The sequence below is a fragment of the Telmatherina bonti genome, assembly GCF_933228915.1.
Source record: "Telmatherina bonti genome assembly, chromosome: 22".
Classification (NCBI taxonomy): Eukaryota; Metazoa; Chordata; class Actinopteri; order Atheriniformes; family Telmatherinidae; genus Telmatherina; species Telmatherina bonti.
Genome location: NC_136631.1, coordinates 22,964,978 through 22,992,234, shown reverse-complemented (window position 1 = coordinate 22,992,234; position 27,257 = coordinate 22,964,978). Strand labels below are relative to the sequence as shown.

At 40.0% G+C, this 27,257-nt stretch overlaps 2 protein-coding genes across 2 annotated transcripts; both read right to left on the bottom strand.

The window, feature by feature from the left end:
- Nucleotides 1-1,013: 1,013 nt before the first annotated feature.
- Nucleotides 1,014-7,622, bottom strand: LOC306772702 (endophilin-B1-like). The gene is made up of 10 exons (XM_079262305.1): nt 7,395-7,622; nt 7,154-7,295; nt 5,439-5,573; nt 5,148-5,275; nt 4,946-5,038; nt 4,717-4,800; nt 4,586-4,609; nt 3,864-3,953; nt 3,593-3,693; nt 1,014-2,516 (listed from the first exon to the last, which is right to left on the bottom strand). Exons 1-10 carry the CDS (start codon nt 7,449-7,451, stop codon nt 1,904-1,906), a joined length of 1,467 nt encoding a protein of 488 aa, XP_079118431.1. The 5' UTR covers nt 7,452-7,622; the 3' UTR covers nt 1,014-1,903.
- Nucleotides 7,623-8,645: 1,023 nt separating this feature from the next.
- On the bottom strand, nt 8,646-26,831 carry atr (ATR checkpoint kinase; the record flags this gene model as incomplete). Its single annotated transcript, XM_079261977.1, has 48 exons — nt 8,646-8,819; nt 8,954-9,059; nt 9,332-9,483; nt 9,656-9,809; nt 9,942-10,098; nt 10,190-10,340; nt 10,522-10,665; nt 10,828-11,028; nt 11,420-11,554; nt 11,714-11,943; nt 12,038-12,135; nt 12,266-12,408; nt 12,622-12,801; nt 13,019-13,178; nt 13,859-14,044; nt 14,128-14,305; nt 14,404-14,495; nt 14,588-14,679; nt 14,876-15,040; nt 15,146-15,312; nt 15,430-15,601; nt 15,686-15,823; nt 15,924-16,044; nt 16,141-16,256; nt 16,374-16,487; nt 16,770-16,976; nt 18,187-18,312; nt 18,422-18,515; nt 18,655-18,798; nt 18,957-19,087; nt 19,198-19,293; nt 19,566-19,655; nt 19,746-19,841; nt 20,484-20,678; nt 20,812-20,967; nt 21,400-21,571; nt 21,714-21,814; nt 21,916-22,112; nt 22,250-22,506; nt 22,602-22,800; nt 22,955-23,107; nt 23,298-23,464; nt 23,569-23,745; nt 24,007-24,149; nt 24,264-25,177; nt 25,312-25,464; nt 26,537-26,628; nt 26,779-26,831. The coding sequence occupies 48 exons, from the start codon at nt 26,829-26,831 to the stop codon at nt 8,646-8,648; spliced, it is 7,839 nt and encodes a 2,612-aa protein (XP_079118103.1).
- Between the last annotated feature and the right edge of the window lie 426 nt (nt 26,832-27,257).

Here is a 27,257-nt window from a genome sequence, read left to right as displayed (position 1 = left end):
TGACATTGGTTTGCCTAATCAAATCAGATCTATTTGCAGAAGAGCTTTTCAAACTTAATGGGACTTGCCTGGCAACGTCTGGCTAAATGAGAAGGGATCTAAACCTTTTCAATGTACCTATCTAGTACTTGCTTGAGGCTATCTGCTGAAAAAAACAAAAAGTAGGCCTAAATATAATTTAAACCATTTCCTTTGTCTACATTCGTAATTAATCAGTCATCAGACCTGCAAAACATGTTAGTCCCCCCTTTCCTTCCTGTAAATGCATGAGACAACACATAAAAATAAGTTGTGACGTTGAAATATTGCGGGGACTTTCGGTGCAGCAGAGGAACACTCATTCGCAACTGAGGACAGATTGAAGAGAATCTGTTGTTTCATGAGTCAGAGGAGAAAAAGCCACAGCATTTAATTAACCTTTAAGTGGCTGCTGCACACCAACTCCTCCAAACATGCATCGCTAATCTAGTGGTGTGATTTAAGTGTTGATGGTGTTATTGAACCCAAAGCCTCCTGGCTGATTTTAGATCAATACCACACAAACAGCAAGTAATCGATGCAATCTGTTTGGAAAGCAGGAGGGAGGGAAGCGAGAAAGTAAAGGAAAGAGAAACACATTTAACGCTTGTGTTGAAAGGTTGTGGTCCATGTCAAACCCAATCAGGCCTCATTATTTCATGTGGGTAGCAGAGCAAATAGCATGGCGTTTAATCAAGAGTAGCTGGAAATGTTGCAGATGTCTACATCAGAACGTTTAGCTGGTTTGGAAAAAAAATATGAGCAAATGATGTGCAGCTGATTTTAACAAGGAAACCATATTAACAAGATCGCTGGAGAACAAAGACGCACTCCACACTTGCTTTGGCTTCGTATGACATCACTGTTTGCATATTTATTTCCACATGTTCACAATAACGGAGTAAAACCTCTGACCTTAGCTCAACATGATAGTAAAAAATGAGTTTTAAAAATGTAGCTTTCTACACACACAAACATCTTAATATATTGGGACAACAGCACATAGCTGGTGGGTGGGTAATTACATCAGCATAGCCAGTGCTACATTACATGTGTGTCTTTCCATCCAGGGTCCCAAGATTGGACACACATCACAGTGAAGGGTTCCCCTCATGAATTAAATCAACAACATCTGGACATGGAAAATTCAACCCATTTCATTTCAATGAAGCCTTTAAGAGGGTGAAAGGGTAAAGAAAAAAAATGAAAATGTGACTTGAGTTTGTGTACGAGGAAACACCCAGGGCACGTAGGACGACACATAAAGATCCATTTTAACCTCTCGGGCTGCCCAACACATATACAGCAACAATGACTGTTTCATATGGAAAATGACCTCACCTTGTAGCAACGTGTGCCAAAAGGTGGCAGAGTAACATACAGATGCCTCTTTTTAAATGTGTCACAGGTCTAAGTAACCTGTAAACATGAGCACAGTTAAAGACACACAGCTATACACTCACACACACTTGGCACAAAGCTTGATTAGTCCAGTCATTTAGCAAATTATAAAAAAATAAAGATCTACTCTGTTTTGTTTCTACAAGTAAATACTTATTCAACAATTGTTTTCAGACGACATGAATATTACAGAAGTACAACGAAAAGGCTAAGATTACATCTGGCACTAAATCCAGCACTTTTAAACCAGTTCACATTATACTCCCTATGGGATTGAAAGGACTGCATTGCCATGACACATTTCTGTACAATGATTGTGTATCTTTCTAATACAGACTGGATATCATGGTCTGCAATACCAGGGGACAGAACCAGCTAAATCTCCAAATAATGTCAGTACCAGCTGACACGTTGGCAAATACACCCTCATGTCTACTGATCCACATCCCGCCTGTCTGATGATGACTTCTGAATGTCCTCTCCATTAATGCCAGGCTGCTCCTGTGTTTTTTTTGGTTGCTTTGGGACTGGCAAGCACATCGTTGGGCGTCACAGACTCTGTAGCTACTAAATTTGCTGCCTCAGACTCACTTGGAGTTTCATTGGGCTGTAAAGGTGGGCAAGCTGCTGTTGTAAGTCTGCTGGTTCCGTTGTTTATTGAAGCTGTTGCGCTGACAGACTGAGCAGAAGGTGGAGCAGCACAAGCCGGTCTGTTAGTTGTCTCACATGGACCGCTCCTGCAGCTGGGTGCTTGAAGCTCACGTCCTTCTTTTGATGTAATGGCCTGATCGAGTGTTGGGCAAAGGGATGACCGGCCAGTAACTACTGAATGGTGACTGTTTTCCAAGCTGTGATTAGATAAAGTGTTGTTATTGTTGTTTGTGTGGTTAGGCTGAGAGTTCAGTTCAGTTTTAGGAGATGAATTTACAGTCCATGAGTCCTGGTTGAAGTCTGGAAGTTGGTGGACGGTTACTGGGACTGGAGTGATCTCATCCAACCCAAGAGGCTCATTAGTTTCATGGCAGCTTGTTGATGTCTGATTAATGGCATTATTAGCTACTGATTGCCAGTTATTGGAGCAGAAGACAGCTGGAATACTGCGAAAGGAAAAAAATAATCATGATATGGAAATGTTAATATTCAAATAAAATATTCTCAATAGTCTTTTTTGAGACCAGATGTCCAGAGTTTGTCCCACAAATACATCTTAGTGGTAAAGCTGGGAATCTATTACTAGCAGAGAAAAGCTCTGTAAAATTATAAACCTCATGCTGTGCATCGGATGATGCGTTTCTGAATCATACTTGGGTTTCAGTTTTATAGGAGATTTGGTTTAGACACAGCCTTGTTTCTCCTGTGTGTGTGTGTGTGTGTGCTAAGCTTCGTTTTTCAGTCAACTTTTTTGTGAGTGTAAAAGCACAATTCTGAAAAACTTGTCAAGCTGTTTATAATGTAAATCAAACGTAATTGCAACAATCTGCTCACCTCTTAAGCTAATTTGTTATAAACAGCAGAACACAAAAAAGATGAAAATGTGACCGGTTGAATTGTTTAATAAAAATGATCTCTTCTTGAATTTAAAGGAAACTAATTTGAAAAGTATATTGGGGGCACAAAAATGACCACAACAGTATATTTTAAAAGGAAACAGCTGAACGAAACATTTTAGTGATAATTTGATTCATTGTCAACATTTCAGTGAAATAGTTGGATAACAAAAGAGCACCGTAGAGAAGCAGAGTCTCCTAGAAGGAAATATTGCAGGTATTCAACAATATTTATTAAACTAAGTCACAAAATGTGGAGCAACTTCAGAGTAAGGCTCCATAAAAATATAAATATCTCAAAATGCATGTTTTGCATGATCTAGTGAGAAAAAAAAATTTTTTTTCAACAAGACTTGTTAATCATTGTCTTTTTCTTTGCTTTTAATCTGAATGCATCATCCCACATTTTTTTAATTGGGGTTGTAGATTAAGAAGCTAAAGTCAATAAATGTGTCAAATAGTTTGTAGCTTGCAGTACTGTGTGGCTTAACATTAACTCGCAACATCCATCGATTAAAAGCTATTCAAACGTTTGCAGATAGAAAAACTTATTATCATTATTAATGGATGCATCACGCTAATTTTTTACTGTAGTTTTTGTTAAGTTGTGAATTAGATTAACACACCTGGCAAGTTGCCTTCGAAGTTCCTGAGATTGTTGGTTGCACTGAGCAAAGTAAGAGGCCTGAGCATCCACAAAGTCCATAAGGTTGTGCATGTGGTTGGTCTGAAGGGGGGGGGGGAATAAATAAATAGAAGAAACACAAGACAGATGGAGCATCATGTTCAGAACTGACACAAACATTGAGCATTACAAAAAATAGTCAGAGAAAATGAATCATATTTTCTTCCTGACAGTGTGTGTGTGTGTGTGTTTGAACATTTGTCTGCACATACATGAGAGTCGCTGATTCTTTCCAGAATACGTCTCATAATTTCTGACTGTCGATCGAAAAGACTCTGACAGATCCTCAGCTCCATCTCTGCCTACACACATGCACACACACACACACACGCACAGCCTCATTAGTTAATACTTCATGCTTTCACATCAAGTACTTCCTATAATTAAATCTCAGCAGCAACAAAACTGCATTTATAACACTGATGGAGCTCAAGTCCAAATGATTACAAGACAATTAGAAGAAATTGCTGTCTGATAAAAGACTCATATTCAGTTACATAACAGCTAAACTGCTGGAGGATCTGAGACAACTGGACAGAGCAGCTTTAGTTTGCACTGCGACAGGTAAACAGATTTTTAAATATATTCAAATAAGAAGGCATTTAATATGTATTAACTATTTGCAATAATTTATTTGTCAAATATGCAGTTTCTACATAAGTTTAAGAAGACTTTTATCTTACTAATTCTGCTGACAAGAACACAAGTTATCCACCCACAGCTTACTCTTATCTACACAAGATGCAGACTATTTGTAAAATATAGTTAGTTTTTTTTTTTTGTCTTTTTGATGGATTGTAAGGTAGAAATGGAAAACAGTTTTACTGTCACTCACTATAATGAAGCTTCATATCTACTTTCACGCACAACTGTCAGCGCCTGAAATATTGCTTTATCATGAAAAATTGTATGCACTTTAAGATAGACAATATACCTGAGAGATTTCCTGAGCCCATATCTGTTGGGGAAAAAAAGACCATCAAAATTATTTTTAAAAAAAAACAAAAAAACACACACATTCATCTGAATCTGCCACTACTAATGTGCCTTTACACAACTGCTGACCTTTAGCCATTTAACACGCAGGAAGCTGAACATGTAGGAGACCTGAGATGCGTAGTTGTCTTCCAGTGGGTTTGCATTCAGGTTCTGACAAAACAATATGAGAAAGGAGGAAAGTGGGATGTAAAAATACTGGTACTGTATGTAGTCTTATCAGATATCCCAATGTTGTTATCTTAATGAAAGCACAGGAATTTCATAGCATTTTAGGTGAACCATCATTGTAACTCACTCTGGCCTCTCGGTCGGCCTCGTGGGCTTTTCTCAGCCTGCTCTTAGCAATATCCAAGTCCAAACGCTTATTCACCAACATCTTACGCTCATTCTACCAATGAACAGACTTGTTTAAAATACCAGCATCTCATAAACAAACAGAAGCAGCAGAAGAAGAAGCGATGGGGATGATGAGTGTGTATGTGATATATTTGTTTCACCTGTATGGCTGTGTATTCCCCCTCAGTGAAACTCCGCAGAGGAGTGAGAAAGTGAATGTTGGTGCTTTGGACAAACTTCCTTTCCACCTCTCCAAGCTGCTTCTGGGTCTCTCCGCACCTTATCAGCGCTGTTCCTTAACACAAACATATAATCAGGATATAGTATCAACATTGTATCAACTTAGAAGAGGAAAAACTGCAAAGATGTTTTTATGCAAACACCAAACCAAATATTTACAGGGAGCTGACTGTAATGCACATCCCTGGAAACCCAACTTTACACACCGGCACACTCACCATAAGGTGTGTTTGACCCAATCTCCATCCCAGCCTGAGTCATGTGATCTCCCAGTAACTCATTTGCGCGTGGCCGAGGTGGGACACTCCAGTCCAGATGCTCATAAAGCCGATCTTCTAACCGAGCTCCTGTCAGTCAGAGGGAGTCATAAATTATGGTTCAGAGACTCATTTTGCACTCATTGTGAAAACCCAATACTTTACTCCAATGGGCAAACATTGAAAAGGGACATTTACCAAATGTGCATCTGCTTTCCCCTTCCTCTCTGCAACAAGCCCATGAGGTAAAATAAAAGGTAAAACAACTGATCCTGCGGGGAGACTAGAAGCCCTCTGTGGGAAAAACAAGTCATGATCTAAAAATATATCTGTAATGCTACTGGCAGCTGACCAGTCCACTTATATGATAGATGGCAGACTCCATCCGCTGAAGTAACTCAATTCAAACAGGCTGAAGAATAACCCTCTCTATTCATCTGAACATAACAAATGCAGTCAAAGTACACAACTGCGCTCACAAAAAATGCTTGTATGCATTGGAGAGCAAAAGCTAAATTAAAACAGTGGGTTCCAGTTGTAAAGATTTACATGCATTCAGGAAGTTTTCAAAGAACACAAGTGTCTCATAGTGGGTAACAAACCCTGATGTAAATAAAAAACATCACAAAGTCTGAGGACTGAATGTTTGATCAGTTAAATATACACAGAGTGCTTCTTTTTCATCCTAACACAACATGATGAACAGGTATATGATGCGTCTTCTCCATTTACCAGCACCTCAAGGTTGTGTTGATGACCTCCTTAATACTCTTCCTCAAAGATGTTCACCATTTAAAGCGTTGTCATCTAGATGAAACTATAGAGATGAAAATCATCTCTATTTATTGACTCACTTTTTTCCGTTACTTGATCCGGATGATTATAACATGTTTCTAGTTCAGTTTTTACTTCATTCCCAGGGAGTTGCAGCTCTAAGAAATGTTGGTTTCATAAGGTGGTGGATTACATATTAACAGGTTGTAAAACTTCTCAAAAATGGTTTGTCATTTGTTTTCTAAACATAGGGGCAGAAATATTTGGTTTGTACACAGTAACCCACAGATCTTAAATTTAATTTAAAAAACTGAGGAGTACTTTTGTAGCAGACAGTTGCACTTTTTCCAGCCCATTTTTCAATTATATTTTAGCCTGAAAAGTTAGACTGGATAGAGTTGTAATAACTAAACCCTTCATCCAGGTTAGAGAGGAATATAATCAAATTAAGCTGAGCTTAAGTCACACATTTGGCCTTCATTCATTTCAGCATAGTTATATCAATCTGTTCTGGAAAACCAGTATCCCAATATTATTAAATCTACCAACATAACTTAAAGTTAACTTGACTTTAGCAGTTTATGATACCAAAATTACATCAAACATAATCATAACATTTCTCTGTGATGAAAAATTAATTTCTATTGAATGCTTTATTACTTATAATTCTGTTAGATTTTTTCACTATAAACATAAATCGTGTAATTTGAGACACAATAATATAATTTTACTCCCCCAAACATTAGTCATGTATGTGAAGAATCCCCTACAAACCAGTTGGACCTATTACAGTGTAATGGTTCTGTTTAAAGAAACATCATTTTGATGTGTTAAATTAAACGAATAATTCTTGAACCAAATTTCAGTGGGATAAAGATATAATCAACCTGTCCCACCTGGATTAGGCTTCAGCAAAACCTCCGTTTGGGAGATTATCTGGTCCGTCCAGGTCTTTGTGGCGTCTGCCCGGGTCAGGAGCTCCTCCAGATTCGGGTCCAAGTTAGTCTTCTCGGCCTGCCCAAGACTTTCTCCGGTGTACTGGAGCGAAATCACAGAAAAGCATTAGTTCAAGCCCAAACCCCTTAAAGACATACAGACTCCATCTTTATAATAATTCCGCTGATGTTATTTATGTACCTGAACAGCCCTGTTGATGAACTGACCAGCATCCACAGCCAACCGCGTCAGATCCATAACTGCGTCCTCAAGGTCGCGCGCTGTCCCCGGTGGACCGGCAGAACCGTAACGACCCCACAGAACCGGGCTGAGCCGAGCTAGCTAAAATAAACCAAATGACCGAAAACGAATAGATAAAAGCTGAACGCGCTAACCATTAACACCGACGACTCAAGTGCTCCAAGCACCTGCGCGATGCTCATGTCACTCATCCTCCGGTCATGGTGTCTCCTTCCGCCGAGCTGCTTGTGTTTCTCAGCCCCGTTTCAAAACTACAGCCTCGGTTCTGCTAAATAAGACGCCCAGATATATGACGGCCACTTGTCGCGTTATTTTCTCACGTGTGTAATGTCAGTGACCAGATTATTAGCACCATTAGTTTGGTTGACAGCTAAAAATACTGAACATTGTCTTTTGGATGTTCAATAGTTGTTTTCTATGGCTTAAAATGATTAAAATCTACATTTAAAATTGCCGATAATCACGATTACCTTTCACTTCCGGTCCAGAATTGTCAGAATAAAATAATTTTTACAAATTGTTTTTAAAAGGTAATGACCAAATTACAAGATGTCTATACGGCGATTACGATTTTAACTCTTAGTTTGTTTTTATCCCCATCATAAAGACAGAATATTTAAATAAATACGCAAAAATAATTTCATCACCCAAAAACGAAAGGGGTAAGTATCCTATTCTTGTTAAGGTCCACTTGATCTGAAACAAGCTCCTATCTTGAAGTTAGTAGGAAAAGCAGCCAGGCATTGACAAAAAGAAGAAAAGTAATAATAAAAAACACAGTCACTTTCTGGGTTTCTGAATGCATGACTGGATTACAAAAATAAATTGCACACAAACTACTTCCCTCGGCTATTTTAATCCACTACTCTTCCAACATTTGAAGCAAATATTTTGAGAAAAAAGAAAGGTGAGCTGCCAGACTGTGAGCAGGAGAAACAGAAAGATAAGGGATTAAACCAATCAGCTGACAGCCTGGTTGCTTCTAAGGAAGGTTAAGAGCTTAGAAGACGCTTAAGCATGTTTACCAACAAAAACATCCCTTTATTATAAAAGAACATAATGTGGGAAAAAAAAACCTTCAGAAAACAGGAAATGACAAAAAAAAAGGAGACTTTGAAACAAACTATTTTTTACAGCAAAGTGCACAAGTTGTGGAAGGCTCCCTGTTCGAGTTCACACATGGGAGAGTTCCTACAGGTACGGACCCCAGCCCAAATACATCTGACACAGCAGTTTGTCATCTGTGGCTTCCTGGATGAGGTAGTGCACATGTCCTTCTATTGACAGAGGAAGACCGAGAACTTTATTCCTGCTCTTTATCACCCCCTGTAAACGCTGCTCGATGTCACACACATGGGTTTTAGCCTGTCAAAAATGAGAAACAGGAGTAAAGCTACATTAGGAAACAACAGTATTAGCTAATCTAAAGAACAGATGGTTAGATCAAGTTGTCATGTTGCCCTGTTGGAATGAAAACACAATTAAAGAAAGGTACACACCTTTTCATTAACTATCTCCCCTGTCTCATTAGCCTGGATTTTTGATATTCCTTTGGCTTGTTTGCTCCACTCCACCAGAGGGTCATGTAGGAAAGTCTTAAGCACACTTAAAAAAGAAAATCAAAAAACAGAAACAATTACTGTAGATAGATTAACAACAACTCTTGTATGAATTTATGGCAGAAAAACTTTTTAAAGTGTGATAATACAAAGTATAAATAGTGAGTTCTTGGTACATTAAATGTCATACCTTCAATTATTTCCCCTTACTTTAGTTTTTATTGCTCCCCCTTTCAGCAAACCTATTGTATTTATTTCTTTTTGAAGTCTTGTTCTTGTGTGTTTAACATTATTATCTGAAAACTGTAATGAGCGTACCTCATGAGTGGCTCTCTCTGGTCTCTCATTAGTCTTAATGTTACCTCACAGGCTTGCCGAAACAGGCCTTCAGTACCCATGGGCCCCATAGCATGGACCATGTTTTGGGTGAGGCGGAAGGGAACCACCTCAGGGACGTCAAATGTCTCCCCCTAGTGGAGAGAAAGAGAAGCACGTGAGGGAATTTCATAGGACGCCAAGTGTAAAAACAGTACCAAAAAATAAAACACAAGTACTAATTATTTTTTTATTGAAATAAAAACTGTATTGAATATATGTTTCTCAAATAATATATTTTTGAATAAAAGTAAAGACAGGACAAACCTTGTTAAAAAGGCAGTTGAAGTCAACATGAACACATTCCCCAGTGAAAGAGTCAAAAAGGATATTTTCTCCATGGCGATCTCCCAAACCCAGGACGTATCCAACCATAGACATCACAGCCGTGGAGTGGCAGTATGCAGAGCGGCTGCTGTACCTGTCAATATGCAACAACGCATACACAAAGCACACGAAAACCTGAGAAAAGGGAAAATTAACAGCTTCCCTCAAGCTTGTTCACACACATATAAATTAAAATAAACTGCTTGTAGTGATTGTTGTAACACACCATGATGTGGGGTCAGGGAATGTACGAAGGAACCATTCATGGAAGATGGGAGGATGTCGAGCGCACAGCACTTCCTTATGGATACGCAGTTTCTCCTCAAAGGGAGCCGTCTTTGGTAGGATAAGCTTCCTCAGCTCTTTACCTGACAGGTAGATGCCTTAAAAATACAGATATGAACCATTAAAATATTTGATCACATTTAATTACTTATCTCCTCTAAAGATGTACTCTTTATTAAAAAAACAAACCTCTCTCTTTATACAGCTTGGTGAGGATGTGTCGCAATCCAGCAGTGTTGTTGACCCATTCGATGATGCCACACTCCTCATTGAGGGGAATCACAGCATAGGTGCGGATATGTAGCTCCCTCCGCCTTGACTCAGCATCTTTACGTAGGCACTACACACAGAGGAAACATGAAGATCTGCTAGAGAGGCTGTTGTTGTGTTAGATGAAAAACAATGCAAATAATTCTATTTTATCACAGTTCACATTAATAAGGAAGGCAGATAATCATCTCAGAACACAAGTGGTGTAAAACTTTTCAGGCAAACAAATAAACCAGTCAAATCACACAAACCTTGTTGATAAGACAGTTGAACTCCATGAGCCTGCAGTCTTTCCTGAGATCATCTTTGGGTTTGCACATCATGGTGTAGCTCCGGCCATCTGAGCCCTTTAGACTAATCTTCTTAGGCTTCTGTAGTGAGGCCAAAATCTCCACCTACACAAACACATGCGAGGCAGTTAATCATTTCAAGAAATGTCCCTGGTGAGACATATTTCTTCTTTAGTGCTCATATAAATCTCAGCAAACATCTCAACAACAGTGCGTGTCAAACATCTCATCCAAGTTGACCATTTTACTCAAGACCCTTTCTCTTACAACATCTTCAAAGCCATCGAGGTAGGCCCAGTGTCCAGGGAAGGCATCATGCTTTGTGTTCGCTCCGCCAGTCGACGGCAATGTTGGGATGAGGACGGACTGCAGCGGGATCAAGATCTGGCTGAAGGTTGGCTCCTCCACCAGACGTTTCAGTTGCTTGAAGTGGACGCTCATACTGAGGGTGGTGCAGTTACCATCCACCTGAAAAGACACATTCAGCTATGGCTGCAAACATTACAAATTTCTTCTGTCTACTTCTAATTACTGCAATGCTGTTTTTTTTCAAGAGGATTATTTAACTTTTAATTAGTTCTATGTTATTTTAACCAATAAAATGGTACAAAGAAATGCTCAGCTACTGAAATACTTTAATATTTTTTAATGTATAATAAATTGGCCTAAATGAATTAATATACATCTTGCAAATAAAAAACACTTTAAAACAGTGGGATTGCATGCTTTGTGCCGTCATGCAAGTTTCTATGTAGGAATTCTTTGTTGTAATCATTAAAAATGTATCATTTTGAATTAAAACATTAATTTTGTTCCAGTTCTATCTAATTTATATGTCTGTGCGTGTTTGTAGATGTACCGGCTTGTTGCAGAGCTCCAGCAGCTTGTCAGTTAGTCTGGTGGCATCTCCAATAAATTTCTCCAGAGACTGTTTAAGGCTGATGGCTTTCTTAAGGATCTGATTACAGCGGTTCATACGCATGGGGTAAGAAGACTGAAAAACAAACACAGACAAGAGTGCAGATGGGACGCTTTCTTTCTTTCTTTAAAAAAAAAAAAAAAAAGATTTAAGCACTTAAGTCATATTGCAAGTGTTGACACAACAGCTATTTAAATAATAACACATATTTATTTGAATACACAGAGCTCATACCTTACACACAGCCGTCATCAACCACATAGCCTGCTGGGGGTATGCGAGGAACACTTTGGCCACAATAGCCATGAGAACAGTGAAGACCTCATCACTAGAGTGGCACAACCTGGAGATGAGCTGGGAGAAGGCGGTGAGGAACTGGTATGGTGCCAAATTTGAGCAGTGCTCACTGACGACTGCGTTGATTTTGCCAAGCTCCTGCCGCAACTGTCTGTCTGGTCGCCCAGCTGTATGTGAGGAATGTATTAATGTAGGTTGAATTTATTAAAATAAAGTGATAAAACAGACACACAAAATAGTTGAGTCTCCTTTGCCACCCACCTTTCTCATATTCACAAACTTTGGCTCCAAAATCCAACCAGAGAGACAGCATGCGAGGCATGGCCTGATAGATGTACTGGTTTCCAAACTGCAGGGCTCTGAAAGGAGGTAAGTTTAGAAATATAATGCTGACAAGAAAAGTAAATAGTTGAAAATAAGTCAGGAAAGCATTTCCTCAACTTGAAGACTGAAATGTTTGGATTCAGGTGGGAAGCAACAATAGCTTACTTTCCGAAAAATGTAACAATGTATCGAATGAGGTTCCCCTGCTTTTCCAGCTTGTTATCAGTCACCATCAGCATCACTTTGTCATAGTATTTGGCAAGGTAGAAGTTCCCATCCTCCCACTCTGGCAGGAGATTGGTCACATCCTGGAAAAAAAAAACAAAGAAAAAAAATGAAAGGACATCCGTCAAAGGGAAAGTCATAAAGAAGCGGTGAAACTGGGAAAATTTGTACTTTGCATCATCAAAAACACTACTGAATGCATTTTCAGAGTCTAATGTGGATGTAATCTTTGCATCAATTATACAAAAGCATTGGCATGATATGCAATTCACTTAAAAGCTCATAAAGGTTGTTACCCTGTAAGCCTTCATTATGGCATTGGACTCAAAGTTGGCTGTCTCCTCCATGCAGCGTCCCACCAACAGCATTGCTTTGCCTTTCGTCTGCAGGCTGCGAGGGTCTGTCAGGGGCTGATCGTCAGGAAAACACTGGGCCACACCCTTCTGCAGGACGATCAGGGCCTGGTGTACATCGCCCTGGACAAAGACCAAAACAGAAGAGCTTGCAGGTGTTGTGCACATCTATTTTGTATCAGACACTATATTTGCTGCAGGAGAAGACAACGTCAACAGGAGCGCATACATTCGATCAATTCCAGAAGATGCTGATAAATTAATTCAAACTAATCAGTTCCATTTTCAAGACACAAAACAACACCCAAGAGCTTCGTATGAAATTACAAACCACCTGTACCTTTGACCAGAGCCACTTGGCTTTCTCTGTGACCAGCTCAACCAAGTGTGTATTAGCTGCATTCAGGAGAGCGTTGAAAGCTGTTTGATGGTGTCCAGCCTTTCTGGCAACTCGGGCACTCTGTAACCAGCAGTCCCCTACCAGCTCCTGACAGCCAGGCCTGCAGAACATCAGTGAGATAGACACTTCTTACTGATAAATGTAAGATTTACCCCCAGTGGAAAGAAAGAAAGAAAACTGCACAACTATTGATAGTGGATGCACAAGTAAAATGATCATTATATGTGTCACATACATGCTTTAGGTGTTTGAGGAAGGAAGCTGACAGTCTTGCGAGTAATAAGAGTTAAGGAAAATGAGAACTGGTGATGAAATCTAAAGATCTGGCTTCAAACACACATCCAATGCATTGATTTTACTGCCATTTAACACACATCATTTTCTTCCTGAACTACATCTTAGTAGTCTAAAGAGGGAGGTAGGTAGATGGTCGTCTCAGTAATCTAAATATTTTAACATCACCAGTTCTCAGTAGCTTAAAGTGGGGACTTAACCAATGAGACTGAACTTATTAATTCAACATTAGCCAAGATTGATAAATGCCAGTTATAACAGAAATTGTTCGGGTCATTTAAAGAGTACAAGGACATGCTGAATATGCTGCTACATGCTGAAACAGATTTACACAAATGTCCATCTTTCACAACCTTAATATAAATGTCTATCCTAAGAATTCTCTAATATTTCATCTTCATACTTAACCTCTCACTAATGATTTAGCCTGAGGAGTGTTTCAACAATGAGAGAGTGTAGTGTCTGCAGATGTTTCTGCTGCCTTACTGTGGTTCCAGGCTGAGCAGGGAACGGCGAAGGGCCAGGATCGGCTCCTTGGCCCTGAAGGAGTTTTGAGTCATCTCCAGTCGCTCTGACCAATGAGAAGGCAGCTGGCTGAGGCTTGGGGCAGAGCCTTGTTTATGTTTCTGCAGCTCAGTGAAAGTGTGCTCCAACTCACTGAGCATGTGGAGCCTAAACACACATTTACCACATTTTTAGAATCAAAAGTTAAAGAAAAAAAACACAGGGAGGTTTTGCCAATTTCAGCCACAGACCTGACAATGTACTCATATCCTCTCTGGTAGGTTCCACACTCATAACTGGCAGCAGACAGAGGGACGACCTGCTCCTTCCTCACCAGCTTCAGCTTCTCGTAGAAGGTCTCAGCATCCTTCTTCTTAGCTGACAGTAGCAACTGGCCGAGTCGCACGCCCCAAGTACTTGACTGCTTATCTGGAGACACAAATTATTTTAGGCACCCCGTTGATATTAAAACTACAATTAGCTTAAGGTACCAATTTTCAAGAGGTGTTTTTTTTTTTTTTTTTTACCTGAACTCAAATAATCTTCTAGCAAATCCCACTTTCCAAGCTTCCAGGCAGCCTCTACTCTGTAAGTATTCAGCTCTGACTTCCACTGGTGCCTTAATGTGTATAAATAAAGCAGGTTTAACTTAAATACAAAAACACCACTTATGAGAAAAACATGGGGTTAAAATAAGTGCATAAATCTTACTTGCTGGCCAGTACTCCATTAACCTGTGTAATGACTGTGGAAAGCTGTCCAAGGCCAAGCATAGAAGTCATCACTCCATGATAGTGACCGATCTGGAAAATAATTTTAGAAAATCTCAACATCTTTTTTTTTTTTTCCCTTTAAAACAAAACAAAAACATTCTTGTAAATTATTTGAGAAAATTAAAAATAAAAAAAAAAACTCAAGCTGTAAACAGTGTTAAGGATGCAAAATAAGTTTTCACATGCTTTAAGACTGATGAATGTGTGTATGAGTGCAGATGAAAACCTGGTCTGATTCAAGCTGGATGGCCCGGTCATAGCAGGCAGTGGCGTCTCGGAGCAGGCCGATGCTCTCATGCTCAAGTATCTGTTCCCGTAGTGACGGTTCCTCCCTTCTCAGGGCGTTAACCCCCCTCACGCCATCAGGCTCATGCATAGCAGCATACAGGGTCTGTATCAGTGAATGATATATCAAACTCCAGAAGGATGTGTCTTTCCCTCTTTCAGAACTTGGACAAATTTCATAGGATGAGTTTCCATCCTGAACTGTTCTGACCTGTAAGAAGGTGAGATGATCTTGGATGTTCTCTTTGTTTTCTAGGATATAAGCTTCAAAGTGCATCAAGGCACGAGTGTATGCTTTGGATCGTAGAGAGGCTTTGGCCAGAACATCCTGTGGTATGCCCTTTAGAAAAGCCACCACCTTCTGATAATCCCCGCTCTCTGCAACAACATATTTAGTTTTTACCTCCGACATCATCAAACTATGACTCCATGACTGTTCGTCAACATCAACAAAAAAGTCGCATTTACCCTAATAAACAGTTATGTCTCTCTTACCGCTGACTTTGGGTTTAGAAGAGAGGATGTGGCGGCTCCACTGGGTGAGGTGTGACAGCATGCTGAACACAGTCTGAGTGCTGAGCTGTGATAGGCTGGAGGCTGTATCCAGGATGCTTCCCACTCCTCGCCCGTCACCCTCTGTCAGCACAGCTAGCATCTCCTTTGTCACCTTACGACAAGAAAAAAGAAAAAAAAAAAAGCATAAAAAATGAGCCAAACATAAAAGAGACAAGAAAAACATAGGTATCTTCACCTCTTGCTGCTCTTCAGTTGTGCAGCCCAGCAGCATGTAGAGCAGGATATGTGGCAGCAGGTAGATTGTGACTTTATAATCATGTTTAATGATGAAGCTACAGCATTTGAACACCTTGCTGGCCAACTCATGTCTCACCTAGAACACAACAAAACAACAATTTATACTTTTGAAAAACAAAGTTATGCAGTTCAGAAGACAAAGTTTAGTAGTTTGACTGCTTATATGATTGCTAAACCTTGCTGATGAGGTATCCAGTCCAAGTGGCTGACCAGTCTGAAAACTTGCTGCCTCTGTTGCTGAGATACACTGGCTTCTTTAGTTTAGACCAGTTTACCTCCTTCTGACTGCTCTTATATCTGCAGTTATAAAAATAAAGGTGAAACTGCAAATCACAACACATCCTAAGACAATGATCAATGCCTGCTATGTATTTAAGTCTATGACGTATGAACCTGCTGTTGAGGTGAGGCTCCAGGATTTCTTGTATATGTTCTGGGAATCTTCTCCACAAACGGCGGCCTGGTGAGTCGGTTCTTCCCTCACGACACTCAAATATAGACAGCAGTTCCTACAGGATATATGAAGAGACCCACAAGCACATTACAGACAAAATGCAGGGGAAAAAAAGGCATTTTTAAATGGACATAGAGGAAAACTGTGTGCTCAGTATTAATAATATAAACACCTGAATTGCATATGCAGCCGAGTCCTGGGCTCGCACATCATCCGCATAAGCCAGGAAAGTTCTAGTCAGTTCAGTCAGCAAATCGTAAGCAAAGTTGGGATCATCAACTCCACTCTGTCACCGTGTAAAAAAAAGAAAAGATGATTAACAAATCAATTACATTTGGATTGTTCTGGGTCAAATAATCATGATATTTATGTAATAACACATCCTTGCAATATTTTATGGATATCTCTTATTTTACAAAACAAAAAACCATTTGCTTATATATTAAAAGGAATCAGAAGAACCAATCTCAAGGATGAGATAAAAATGATTCAACGCTGATGAAAGTTTAAAAACAAAACAAAAAAGCCAAATATTCCAGACTTAGTTTAGTATTCAGGTGTTACTGACCACAAAGGTGTTACTGTCGCCGTGGGTGTGTGTGTAAGAGAGGTCCAGGCGCCCAGGATCAACAGCCCCCAGCTCGCCGAGACACTCTCCACAGAGGAGCCTGGCCTCTGGGGACGAGTCCTGGCAGCCCTTCAGGAGCACTGACACCAGGTTGGAGATGACCGGCTCGACTGCTTCACTTGCACAAACCTGCTGCAGCAGCCACTCCTGCAACCCGAAACACAGAATTATTTCACCAATATGGTATATAGTAGCGTTTCTCAATCTTGGTGGTCAGGACCCGCTGCCCTGCATGTTTGACATGTTTCCAAAACAGCTGACTGAGACTGCAGAACTACTCATCAAGTTCTTTGCGATCCTGTTAACCTTAAAACTCCAAACACTTTGCTAGCTTGGTCAGCCTGGTTTTTATTATGTAAAAATGCACTTTTTTGAGCACAATCAACATACAGACAGTGTTTTTTCTGGAACAGTCTCAAGTGTCAGATTATGATGCTAAAACTATGTAAAATCAATTTATCAATAGCCGTGCCCAATTCAGGGTCTGCGCTCTCCAGAGTATGCAGACTACCTATCTAGTGTATGAGAATGAGAGTGCTCCAGTCCCGTTGCCTAGCAACTGCAGATGCAATATTTATCCAATTAAAGTGTTCCCATTGTCCCATGAAACACTAGAAAATATAAAACAATTGAAAGAAAGTGTGTTCAGAACTTTTAACGTTATTTCTTTTCATTCACCTGCAGTTTAAATCAAGTGCACCCTGTCCACGTAACATCAACTTCAGTGAAAAATAATGCATGTGAGATCCCTGTAAATAAATTCATTTGTCGTCATTAAACAGGCAGCAAGTCAGTACTAATGCCATCTTAGCTTGTCTGTCCATGCTGGCAAAGGTAACTGAACTTCATTTGATTACTAAAACCTAATTTACCTCAAATAAATAAACCAAAGTGGTGATAAAAAACAGCCCTATGTTGACCTCTTACTGTGTTATATATGCTTGCAGAAATATACAACTTGCTGACTGCTACTCATTTCCTCCCATCTTGTGCGAAATGAATACTAGGAAAGAAGAGGCTGCTTGTAATCTTTGCTCCATGTTTGTGGGCGAGAAGTTATGCTCCAAACAGGACAGTGCTTGGCAGCCCACTATGATGTATGTAGGAGACGAATGCACACTTTGAAGTGTGGAGACACTGAATTGGGACACAGCTAATGTATGAGTACATATATCAGCATAAAGGTGCTTCATTCCATACAGAAAAAAAGCATAGTCACCACCACTTATTGACTTAATTTCAATCGTTACCTTAAAATGTTTTACATTCCTAACTTGCAAGCATGGAATTTGCACTGTGGTTGTCTCAAAGGGTATATGTTACTTTATTGTCCAACTTTTAATTCGAGTTTGCGTACCTGCTTGTTGTGCATCATGTCCCTGAGGCTGGTCAGAGCGTGGATCCTCACGTCAACGTTCTCATGCTGAACTGCTCTCATTGAAAGTTGCAACGCTGCAGCTAAATCACTGCTGCTGGCTGTTAGCTAGAAGAATAAACAAAACCACCACTGGATGCATCATCTTTTTTAGTGTCAACAATAACTTTTTCACTTTCTCCTCTGCCATCATCATCATTCTGACTTTCAAACAGACCTTTTTGTAATTTTGCAGAACTGTGTGAATGTCCTTTAGCTCAGGATGGTCTGGTAGAAAGTAAATCTCGTGAAGGTAGTCGTTAACTTCTTCCCTGTAACAGATATAAGTGATATAAGTGAAGCATCTGTAGGAAGCACTGTAATGCAGAGGTCTTCTGATGAAGCTTTTCGAGCAATCGATAACTGGACAAGAAGACTTATGATGTGTAAATTTGTCTCTTTGAACATCACCTGTTGTCGATGATAAGGAAGCGAATTATAGCAGCGGTTTCAACAGGCTGCAGTGGAATCAGAGGGAGCAGAGCAACAATAACATGACTCAGCAGAGGGCCAAGATGTGACGGCTCCACACTTTTCACAAAACACTCCCATGTTCTGTTCAATGAAAATAAAATGACATTAACTTGTGATTCCAGATACTTACATAAAAGAAAAATCTATATTTTCTGTGATTTAATTGTTGTTTTTTAAAAATACATTAAAAATACAAGAGGTCTCACGGCCATTTTGACAGTTGAAGTTTCCATACTTACTGGCAACAGAGCAGAGGGAAGTCTTCTCTGTAACGGAGGCCAGTGCGGAGCGTCGTCATCATCTTCACTCTGACAGAGCTGATGTGTTTGGAGCCCATCAGACGCATCAAAGCCATCACACTTGTCAATGTCTGAACATTTAAGAGACCCTCTTATTGTGCCATATCAGCAATGACCACAATTTGACCACAATTTAAAAACATTTCCTAAAGACTGTTTTTGCCATTAATAGAAGACTCACCAACTTTTTGCGGTCCTTCTCCCCTACACTGGAACTGAGCAGCTGCATGTTGAAGAAGGCGAGAATCCCCAGCAGCTTTGGCTGCAAGTAGTCAGCCTAGGATATAATAACACAAAGAAAAAGTTGTAAACGCCACAGAGAGGAAATATAGACTGAATGCCGATGACATAAACTGCTCATATAGAAAACCAAACATCATGTATCACTTTTATATTTTTTGGGGATTTTTTTTGCAAAAAATAAACAAGACTGTAAAAAAGGTGTTACATAAGATAAATGTTTTTAATTTGAGAAATCAATTGCCAATAAGAATTAAAAAGACTGAGAAAAACTTTGTAGGTATGAAAATTCAAATATATGATGTGTACCATGAGTTCAGGGGTGGTGATGTCTCGTGGACCCTGGTATGGGTCATCATTGGATGCAAAGGATGCCAAAATGGCTAGACCATTAAAAACCTGCAAATAAAATATTCCTAATATTACTCAATCACTTAAAATATAAATGATTAAAATAAGATTAATGTCTGGAGGAGTGTCTGTGGTAACCTGTTGGTAATGTTCTCCCAAACGGAGCAGCAACTCGTTGTGAAGTCCCTGGAAGTCTTGTCGAAGCAGAGAGCCCAGTTCAATCTCGGTCTCGCTCTGAGACAACATGAGAATTAAACACACCTTTGTTTATGTTCAGCAGAACTCTGTTTTCCCACTTGAGATAAAAAAAAAAAAAAAAAAAAAATCCCAAATTGCTGTCTTTTAGAAATAATGTTTGCATTGCCCAAGCACATTCATGCAATGCACTAAACGAATTTGGTCACTAAGATTTCACCGAATGTCGGACCAGTGTTTTGACCATTTCTAGTGACTGTTGGATTTTACTGAAAAGGACCTCTGGGCAGTGAAGTGTCTTCATAAACAAGTTGTGTTGTGTAGTAGCACATTTTCTTCATCTCACTAGGAGTGCTCAGTGCATGGTTCCCTAGCACTGGCCCTCAAGGGCTGCCATCCAGGAGGTTTTAGATGTTCACCTGCTCCAACACACTTGATTAAAATGAAATGGATCTCCTAACAGCTTGTCAAGTTCTACACAAGCCCGTAATAATCCATTGATTTCAGTCAGCGGCAGTGCAGCGGGGAAACATCTAGCATATTGAGGATTGCAGCCTTCAACACACAGTGGTTGGTAACACAAAAAAACAAACAAACAAACAAACAAAAACCCCAGAAAAATCTAAAAGCACTGTGCATGTCAATTTGCAGATTAAAAACAGTGGTAAGGTTATTAAATACCTGTAAGTAATGAAAGGCTCGCTCCAGTTCCTCTTTCGTGCAGGAACAGACCAGGTGGCTGAAGATATACTTAAAATTGTTGATCAGAATTTCTCTCCTGTTTGCCTTCAATTCAATGGCCAGTGTACGAATGAGAGCGGAGCCTGTCGAGCTTGCCTTAGCTGCCAGGTAGGGCAGCAGCACCTGGAGGGTCCGCTGCATTAACAACATGTAAAAAAAAAAAAAAATCACAAATATGCACATGCATCAAATAAAAAAAGCCTCAATATTCATAGAATTTGAAACATGCACATTGATCATCTACAGATACTTGTGTGACTGGCCATACAGTGAGGAAGCGGTGGAGGTCTGGGAAGTCAAAAGCATGAGCAATCTGAGCCAAGATGTCCAGAGCCAGTTCTCTCTGATTGGCTGATTCACTGCTCTGATCCGGGGTGCTCCGTAGGGCTGATGCATAGCGTGAATGCAGTGATTCCACCAGGAACTACACATCGGGAAGAAGGAAATGACAAATAGTCAGAAAAGCATGAGACATTGCCCACAATTCACAGAATTTAATAGTTATTCTGGAGATGGTAAATGTGTATCTGTCAATACACAAATGTACTTAATGCAGTATTACATGAGTATAACATCAAAAGGTTGTTTTGTTTTTATGACAAATGTATAAAATATACAATTTTTATTGCTTGGAACTTAGTTTTAGTTTTCTCTGAACAACTGCATTGTTAAAGTATTTTCCATTGTCCAGTAAAATCCTGACAATAAACTTCAATACTTTGAACTTCTTGAACCATGATATGTATAAACTATGTGTCCAAAAGTGAATCCATCTCTTAAAAAATAAATGAGTGGAGTGAGATACGACCCACAGCTTTATGTAATCAAAACTGCATTGGTAGGACCTGGTTCATACCTGACAAATGGGGTTCTTATAATGACTGAAGAGGGTTTGCAGTTTTAAGCCTTTGGCAGTGGCCAGCGCTCTGATCTGTGTGTAGGCGGCCACGGACACAGTGGACGACTTTGACAGAAGACAGTGGAGCAGATGCAGAAGAGAGAACGACACCAAACTACCCTGAGACGCTCTGACAGAGGAGAGAGAATAGTGGACAAATCTATCAAAAACAGCCTTCAGTATCTCTTTTCTAAAATAGCATGAAATTAAACATTTAAAACACTGAGCTTTAACTTTGGGATAAGAACAAAGAATTGGAAGATCTTATGTACCTGCCGATCTCTCCGGTGGTGAGGATGAGACTCTTACGCAGGTCGTCATCTCTACAGGCTTTAGCATTGTTGAATGCCTCCTTAAGACGTGCCACCAGTAGCTGAGGTGGAAAGAAGAAGCCCACAAATCATCATCAAATGTTTCAACAAAACAAGTCTATCAATTAAACAACTGTTAAATTTTACAACAGGAATTACTCACCTCATTCAGAGTGCCCTGGTCCGACTTTTTTGTAGTATCTGTCAGCAAGAAACGCAGCGATTGGCTGAAACATGTTCTGACAGCAGGATCTGAATCCTCCATGAGAGCAATCAGTGCACAGAGAACTGCTCGGGAATCACTGTCTCCACCAATCAGATTAACATGCTGGCAGAGGTGAGGCACAGCTTCTAGGAATGCTGAAACAATGTAAAACACGAATGATGAAGATCTGCGTCCTCTTAAAAACTTGCCTGAAACAATGTTATTTCTAAATGTATTATCGTCAGTTTTTGGGTGAAAAGAAAAAGAATGATTAAAAAGAATAAAACTGTACCTTGTTTAACACTACTCGACGCTTGCGGTCTGATTAAAGGAAGAAAAGGTCTAACAACAGATGCACTGAGGGATGGTACTGCTTTCCCACCATGCTCTGTCGCAAGGACGCAGCGAAGGCAGAGGACTTTAGGAAGACCGGTGGACTCTTTGTGGACATCACTAAGCTTGGAGAGCTCGGACTGGACGCAGCTCAGCTGTCCAACAATCTTGGCAAGCTCTATCTTCACCTGTTCTGATCTGTCCTCCAGCATGGAACTGAAAACACACAACATAAAAAAGAGAAGGCATTAACAATGAAATAACAATGACAACAGTGACGCAGTGTAAATGCTTGTATACTGTTTACACACAGCAGAGTAGTGTTGATGAGGTTGCGGTGTGAGTTTCCCAGGTGGTGAAGAAGAACAGGGAACACTCTGACAGCTGCGGCTCTCACCACCTCGTTCTGACTCTGCAAAGCCTTCGTAAACACACACACACGCCATGTGTCGCACACACCGTGGTGCAGAAAAGCCAGGAGCGATGTGCAGTCTGCCTGGATTTCAGGTGCTGGATGCACAAAGATACGCGTGGTTGATTATTCCAATACATATGACATCATTTAAACAGTCATTTAACCATCATTTTACATGTCTTTGAACAAGTTAAGAGTATTTAACATGAAGATGAAAATGCTGGCTGACTAGTTAACAGGAGTACTCACAGTAACAGAAGCTGAGCTTCTGAGCCAAAGCAGGCAACCAGGAAGGGAATCCCGAGCTCTTAAATGCTGGGACAGACTTATTTTTACACACCCAAGGAAGAGATGCTAGAGCACACACACGCCTCTGGAGCTTTTCCTCACACTGGCTGCTCACTACACAAGCATGGGAAGATAATATCAGAGTCAGAGGAGCTTTGTGATAAAAGTATGTTTTGGGTCTGATAGCCAACAGAAACTTTACTGTAAATAAATGATAAAAAAAAAAAGAAGTAAACATGATGATTAATATGACGCAGAAATCAGACTCTTGAGAGCTGCTTGCACATACTGTACGTATCCTTACATGTGAGGTAGAGAACAGAATCCAGGACCAAGACAGAGGTTCGGACTGCAGACAGAAAGTAGTCTTGGTCCAAGTTGGGTTCAGAGGCTCCTTCTAACACCGACTGACAGCTCTTCAACACCTTGTCTAAAGTCTCAGTGGAAACCCAGAGGAAATGGCGTGAACTGCTGACAAACAAACAGAGATGTCAGACTTAATGGATCAGAATATGTAATTAACATCTACAAAATAGCACAACATCAGCTTTTACATGTTAAGACGATTGTACTACCTGATGGGGGAGGAACAGAGGGCAGCCAGGTGGATGATGAAGGCCAGACCCTTCAGAGCAGACAAAGTCTGTGTGCTCTGTTGTTCGACAGAATCTGAGCTCAAAAGCGTCAGCAGCTCCTCCATCCGACTGCTCAACACAGCCCAAACTTCACTGCAAACACGCATGTCTGTCCCTCTTAAGACACACAACAATAATTCAAATAAAAAAATTTGATAAATTAACCTGTTCTGTTTGTTCGTGAGCTTTCACTTGCACTTTTAACCATTCCAACATTTTTTACTGACATCGCACAAATTATAGAACAAATGAAGAAAAAGTCTTTTGTATTAAAAAAATGATAGAAAAATTCAATAAAGTATCTTACATTTTTTAATAACTACTGCTCCTGACAAGCATACAGTTGTGGCAGGGAGATTTGAATGTTTTTAAACTCACATCGCTGATGCTTTAGTTGTTTCGCCAACTGAACTGGGTGCAGATTTGCAGGATTTCTTTGCAGGAGTTTCTGCATCTTCCAATTTAAGAATCACCATAGTCAACTCAGCCTTAAGTGCAGCTTGTAAAAATCCCTCTGCAGACTGTCAAATAAAAGAATATATTAAATGTTAAAAACAGTCATAAACAGAACAAAATTATGTGGAAAAACACTCCAAATGTAAAAGAAAGACTTGGGAGGGACAATTAATCTGTACCTCAGCTTGATTTTCTGTCCCAATAGTGCATGCCAGCTTCCTACAGACCTCCGCGACCTGCTGCCTCCTTAACATCGCAGCACTTTTGTGAACCGGAGAGACAGACAGCAAGAAGCTGAACAGCAGGCAAATAGAGGCAGTAACTTCGGCTCCTAATTTAATACCTGCTCCCCCAAGGGCACAAGCGCACTCAAACAACTGGGAGAGATGGATGGGCTCAAAGTCAACATGAGGAACAGGAGATGACTGAAACACACAGCGGGTCAGGTTTAGCAGCTCGCCTTCGTAGGGTTGTTTCTCATCGGAGTGTGTGTTTGCTGTGGTTGTGTAGGATTGTGTTTCCAGCAAATGAAAAAAAGCGGAGAAGAACTCCTGGCTCTGCTTTTTAGGAAACCCTCTCAACTCCACCAGTTTTCTCAGCATCACCATGGAGAGCTTCTTCAGCTTGGTGTTGCCGTTTGCCAGGATGGAGCATGCTGTGTCCCAGGCCACACTCAGGTCTCGACAGGAGACAACGCCTCTCAAAGAGTCAGTTATGATACTGACAGTCACAGCCGTTAGTGACTCCAAAGCAGTCGGTGAGGAGAGTACAAGAGGAGAGGGGGTGAGGTATGAGGAGTTACACACGGGGGAAAAACTGAAGCACTCAAGTGTTTCAGGCCATCTGCTTTGCATGTGAATGCTAAAACCGTGTTCTGCTCCTGCCAGTGTGGTGATATGAGCAAGCAGGATGTTGCTTAGGTTTTGGGCCAGAGATATGAGGTTCTGAGAGAGGCAGCTGAAGATGAACGGTGCCCTGACTTTCAGAGTGTGAAGTAAAGAGCACAACACAGCAGTGACGCGACCGTGAATGACGTCACAGCCCGGAGCAGCTGCCACACGGAGCAAACGCAACGCCACCCACTTACTGAAGTCTGAAAAAAAAAAAAAAAAAAAGACAAGATGGAGAAAAACAAATGAAGCTGATAACTTGTCCATTTATTGCTTTTTTTTTGTTTTTAGAGATCTTTTTGTTTATTTCATATGCATTTTGAGAAGTCTTTCCTACCAGTACAACTCTGTATGGTGTCTGGGTACTCAGCAGGCTGGCAGGCAGGGTTAGCAAACATCAGAGACGAAGATTTGATTATATGCTGCACAAAGTCCAGCAGCATCACACAAGCTGGCTCGGAACTGGACTTTTTATTTAGCCCAATAGCAACTGAAATAAACAGAAATTAATTGTTGACCAAACTGTTTTACCAATGTTTCAGAGCTTATTCAATGCTTAAAGCTGAAAATGTATGGAAATACTTCTAAAAGTAGAAAAACAAACAATCAACCGCATACATTCTGACATCCATAGGTCAAGTGACCCAAATGTTCAAAAGAATTACTGGGTTACTCAAGATCAACATTAACATAGATTTAGTCATTAATCTAACACAATTCAAATGTCCCAGAGGGATTTTAATGATATAAAATTACTGTATTTCAACAGATATTTTAATATGACATGTGCTTGATGTGAAGAAGAAAACCCATCAAATTATTAATTTTGTTAAAAAGTTGTGAGCATGTTTACAGTCCACCACACACATCGGCTTTTATTCTGCACAGAAATATAAGATGCAAAATGGGATTGATGGGTGGGTACGCAGCAGGCTAGCAAGCAGTGTTGGTAAAACCTCATAGACAAGGATTTGATAATATACTGCATAAAGTCCAGCAGCGTCACACAAGCTGCCTCTGAACTGGACTTTTTATTCAGCCCAATAGCAACTGGGGTCAAGTGTGGTGTTTCTGTGAATGATTAGGTGTGTGGTTTATTTGTCAAACTCTTTGTTGTTTTGTGATGCACTTTGCACTACTGTAAGTAGGAAAGATGCTATACAAATCAAAGTGGATTTGATTGGGAAAAACTCAAGTCACTATAAGAAGTTATTTCTTCTAATACACCCACGTTGCACAGTGCAACAAGTTTTCCGTGGCTACTGCTTTTTTTTAATTTTATTTAAACATTCGTTTAATATTAACTATTAGGTATTAACAGTAGTAATGTTAGCAGTAACATCCGTTTTTCTTTTTCTTGTATTATCTATTATTCCTCTTTGACTGAGAACTATGAGCTTTTCCAACATAAAAATAAACAATACAACCCCTAACCTTAAATAAATTAAAATGCTATTGTAGAACTTGATCTTAAAATTGAGTAACAATTCCGTAAGTAAGGGAATTGTACAGTATAATGTTTGTGGCTCTAAATAATTTCTGTTTTTGCCTTTGTGCCTTACCAACATCCACATCTGTCAGTATCCTGTCAATAAACTGGCAGAGGATCTGCCGAGGTTTCTGAACCACCACGTTGTACTCAGCAGCAGTGGCACTGGAAATACCAACAAGATGTTTTCGTTACATATCGTGATATGCACAGCCTTCAGGTTTTATTATCTAGTTTAGTTTATGCGGATGAAAAACGAAGCTTAAAAACAAACTGTTAGCATCAAAGCCTTTAGCTCATTTTAGTCTAACTCACCTCGCTAGCTCCTGGAGAGCCGGTATCATTGCGGACATTTCCAGTCCTTCCATTTTAGCGTGGATTTTTTTGTGTGACTGTGTAATACTTCCAAAAGATGTTATAAATGGCATAAGTCAGATATTATAAGCAGAGCACAACTTCGTATGCTTCCCATGGTGTAGCATTTCCGAAAATTTCGCTCCAAAGTGACGTTTTTTTGTTGTCATACGGCAATCACTGAGGCCCAAAATACTAACACACGAAGTCAAACCGTCAACTTTGCTCAGTTGTAAATTCTTTAATTTCTGGATAAATGTAAATAAAAAAACATAAGTTTTTCACACAAGTCCTCAACGGAGACAAAGACTCGAATTATAGAAAATATTAGAGAAATAGTTTTCCTGTTTCATGTGGTATAATTGTTGAAGCCTGATTCACACATAAATGGAAATCAGTCATGACATTTAATTCCAATGAGCTGGATGTACAAAGAAAAG

Coding starts and splice junctions, on each gene's coding strand:
- LOC306772702 (XM_079262305.1), bottom strand. CDS start 7,451: ATGGATCTGACGCGGTTGGCTGTGGATGCTGGTCAGTTCATCAACAGG. Junction 5,039..5,147: donor GGGAATACACAGCCATACAG/GTGAAACAAATA, acceptor GTTCATTGGTAG/AATGAGCGTAAGATGTTGGT. Junction 4,610..4,716: donor TGCGTGTTAAATGGCTAAAG/GTCAGCAGTTGT, acceptor TTTCCCCAACAG/ATATGGGCTCAGGAAATCTC.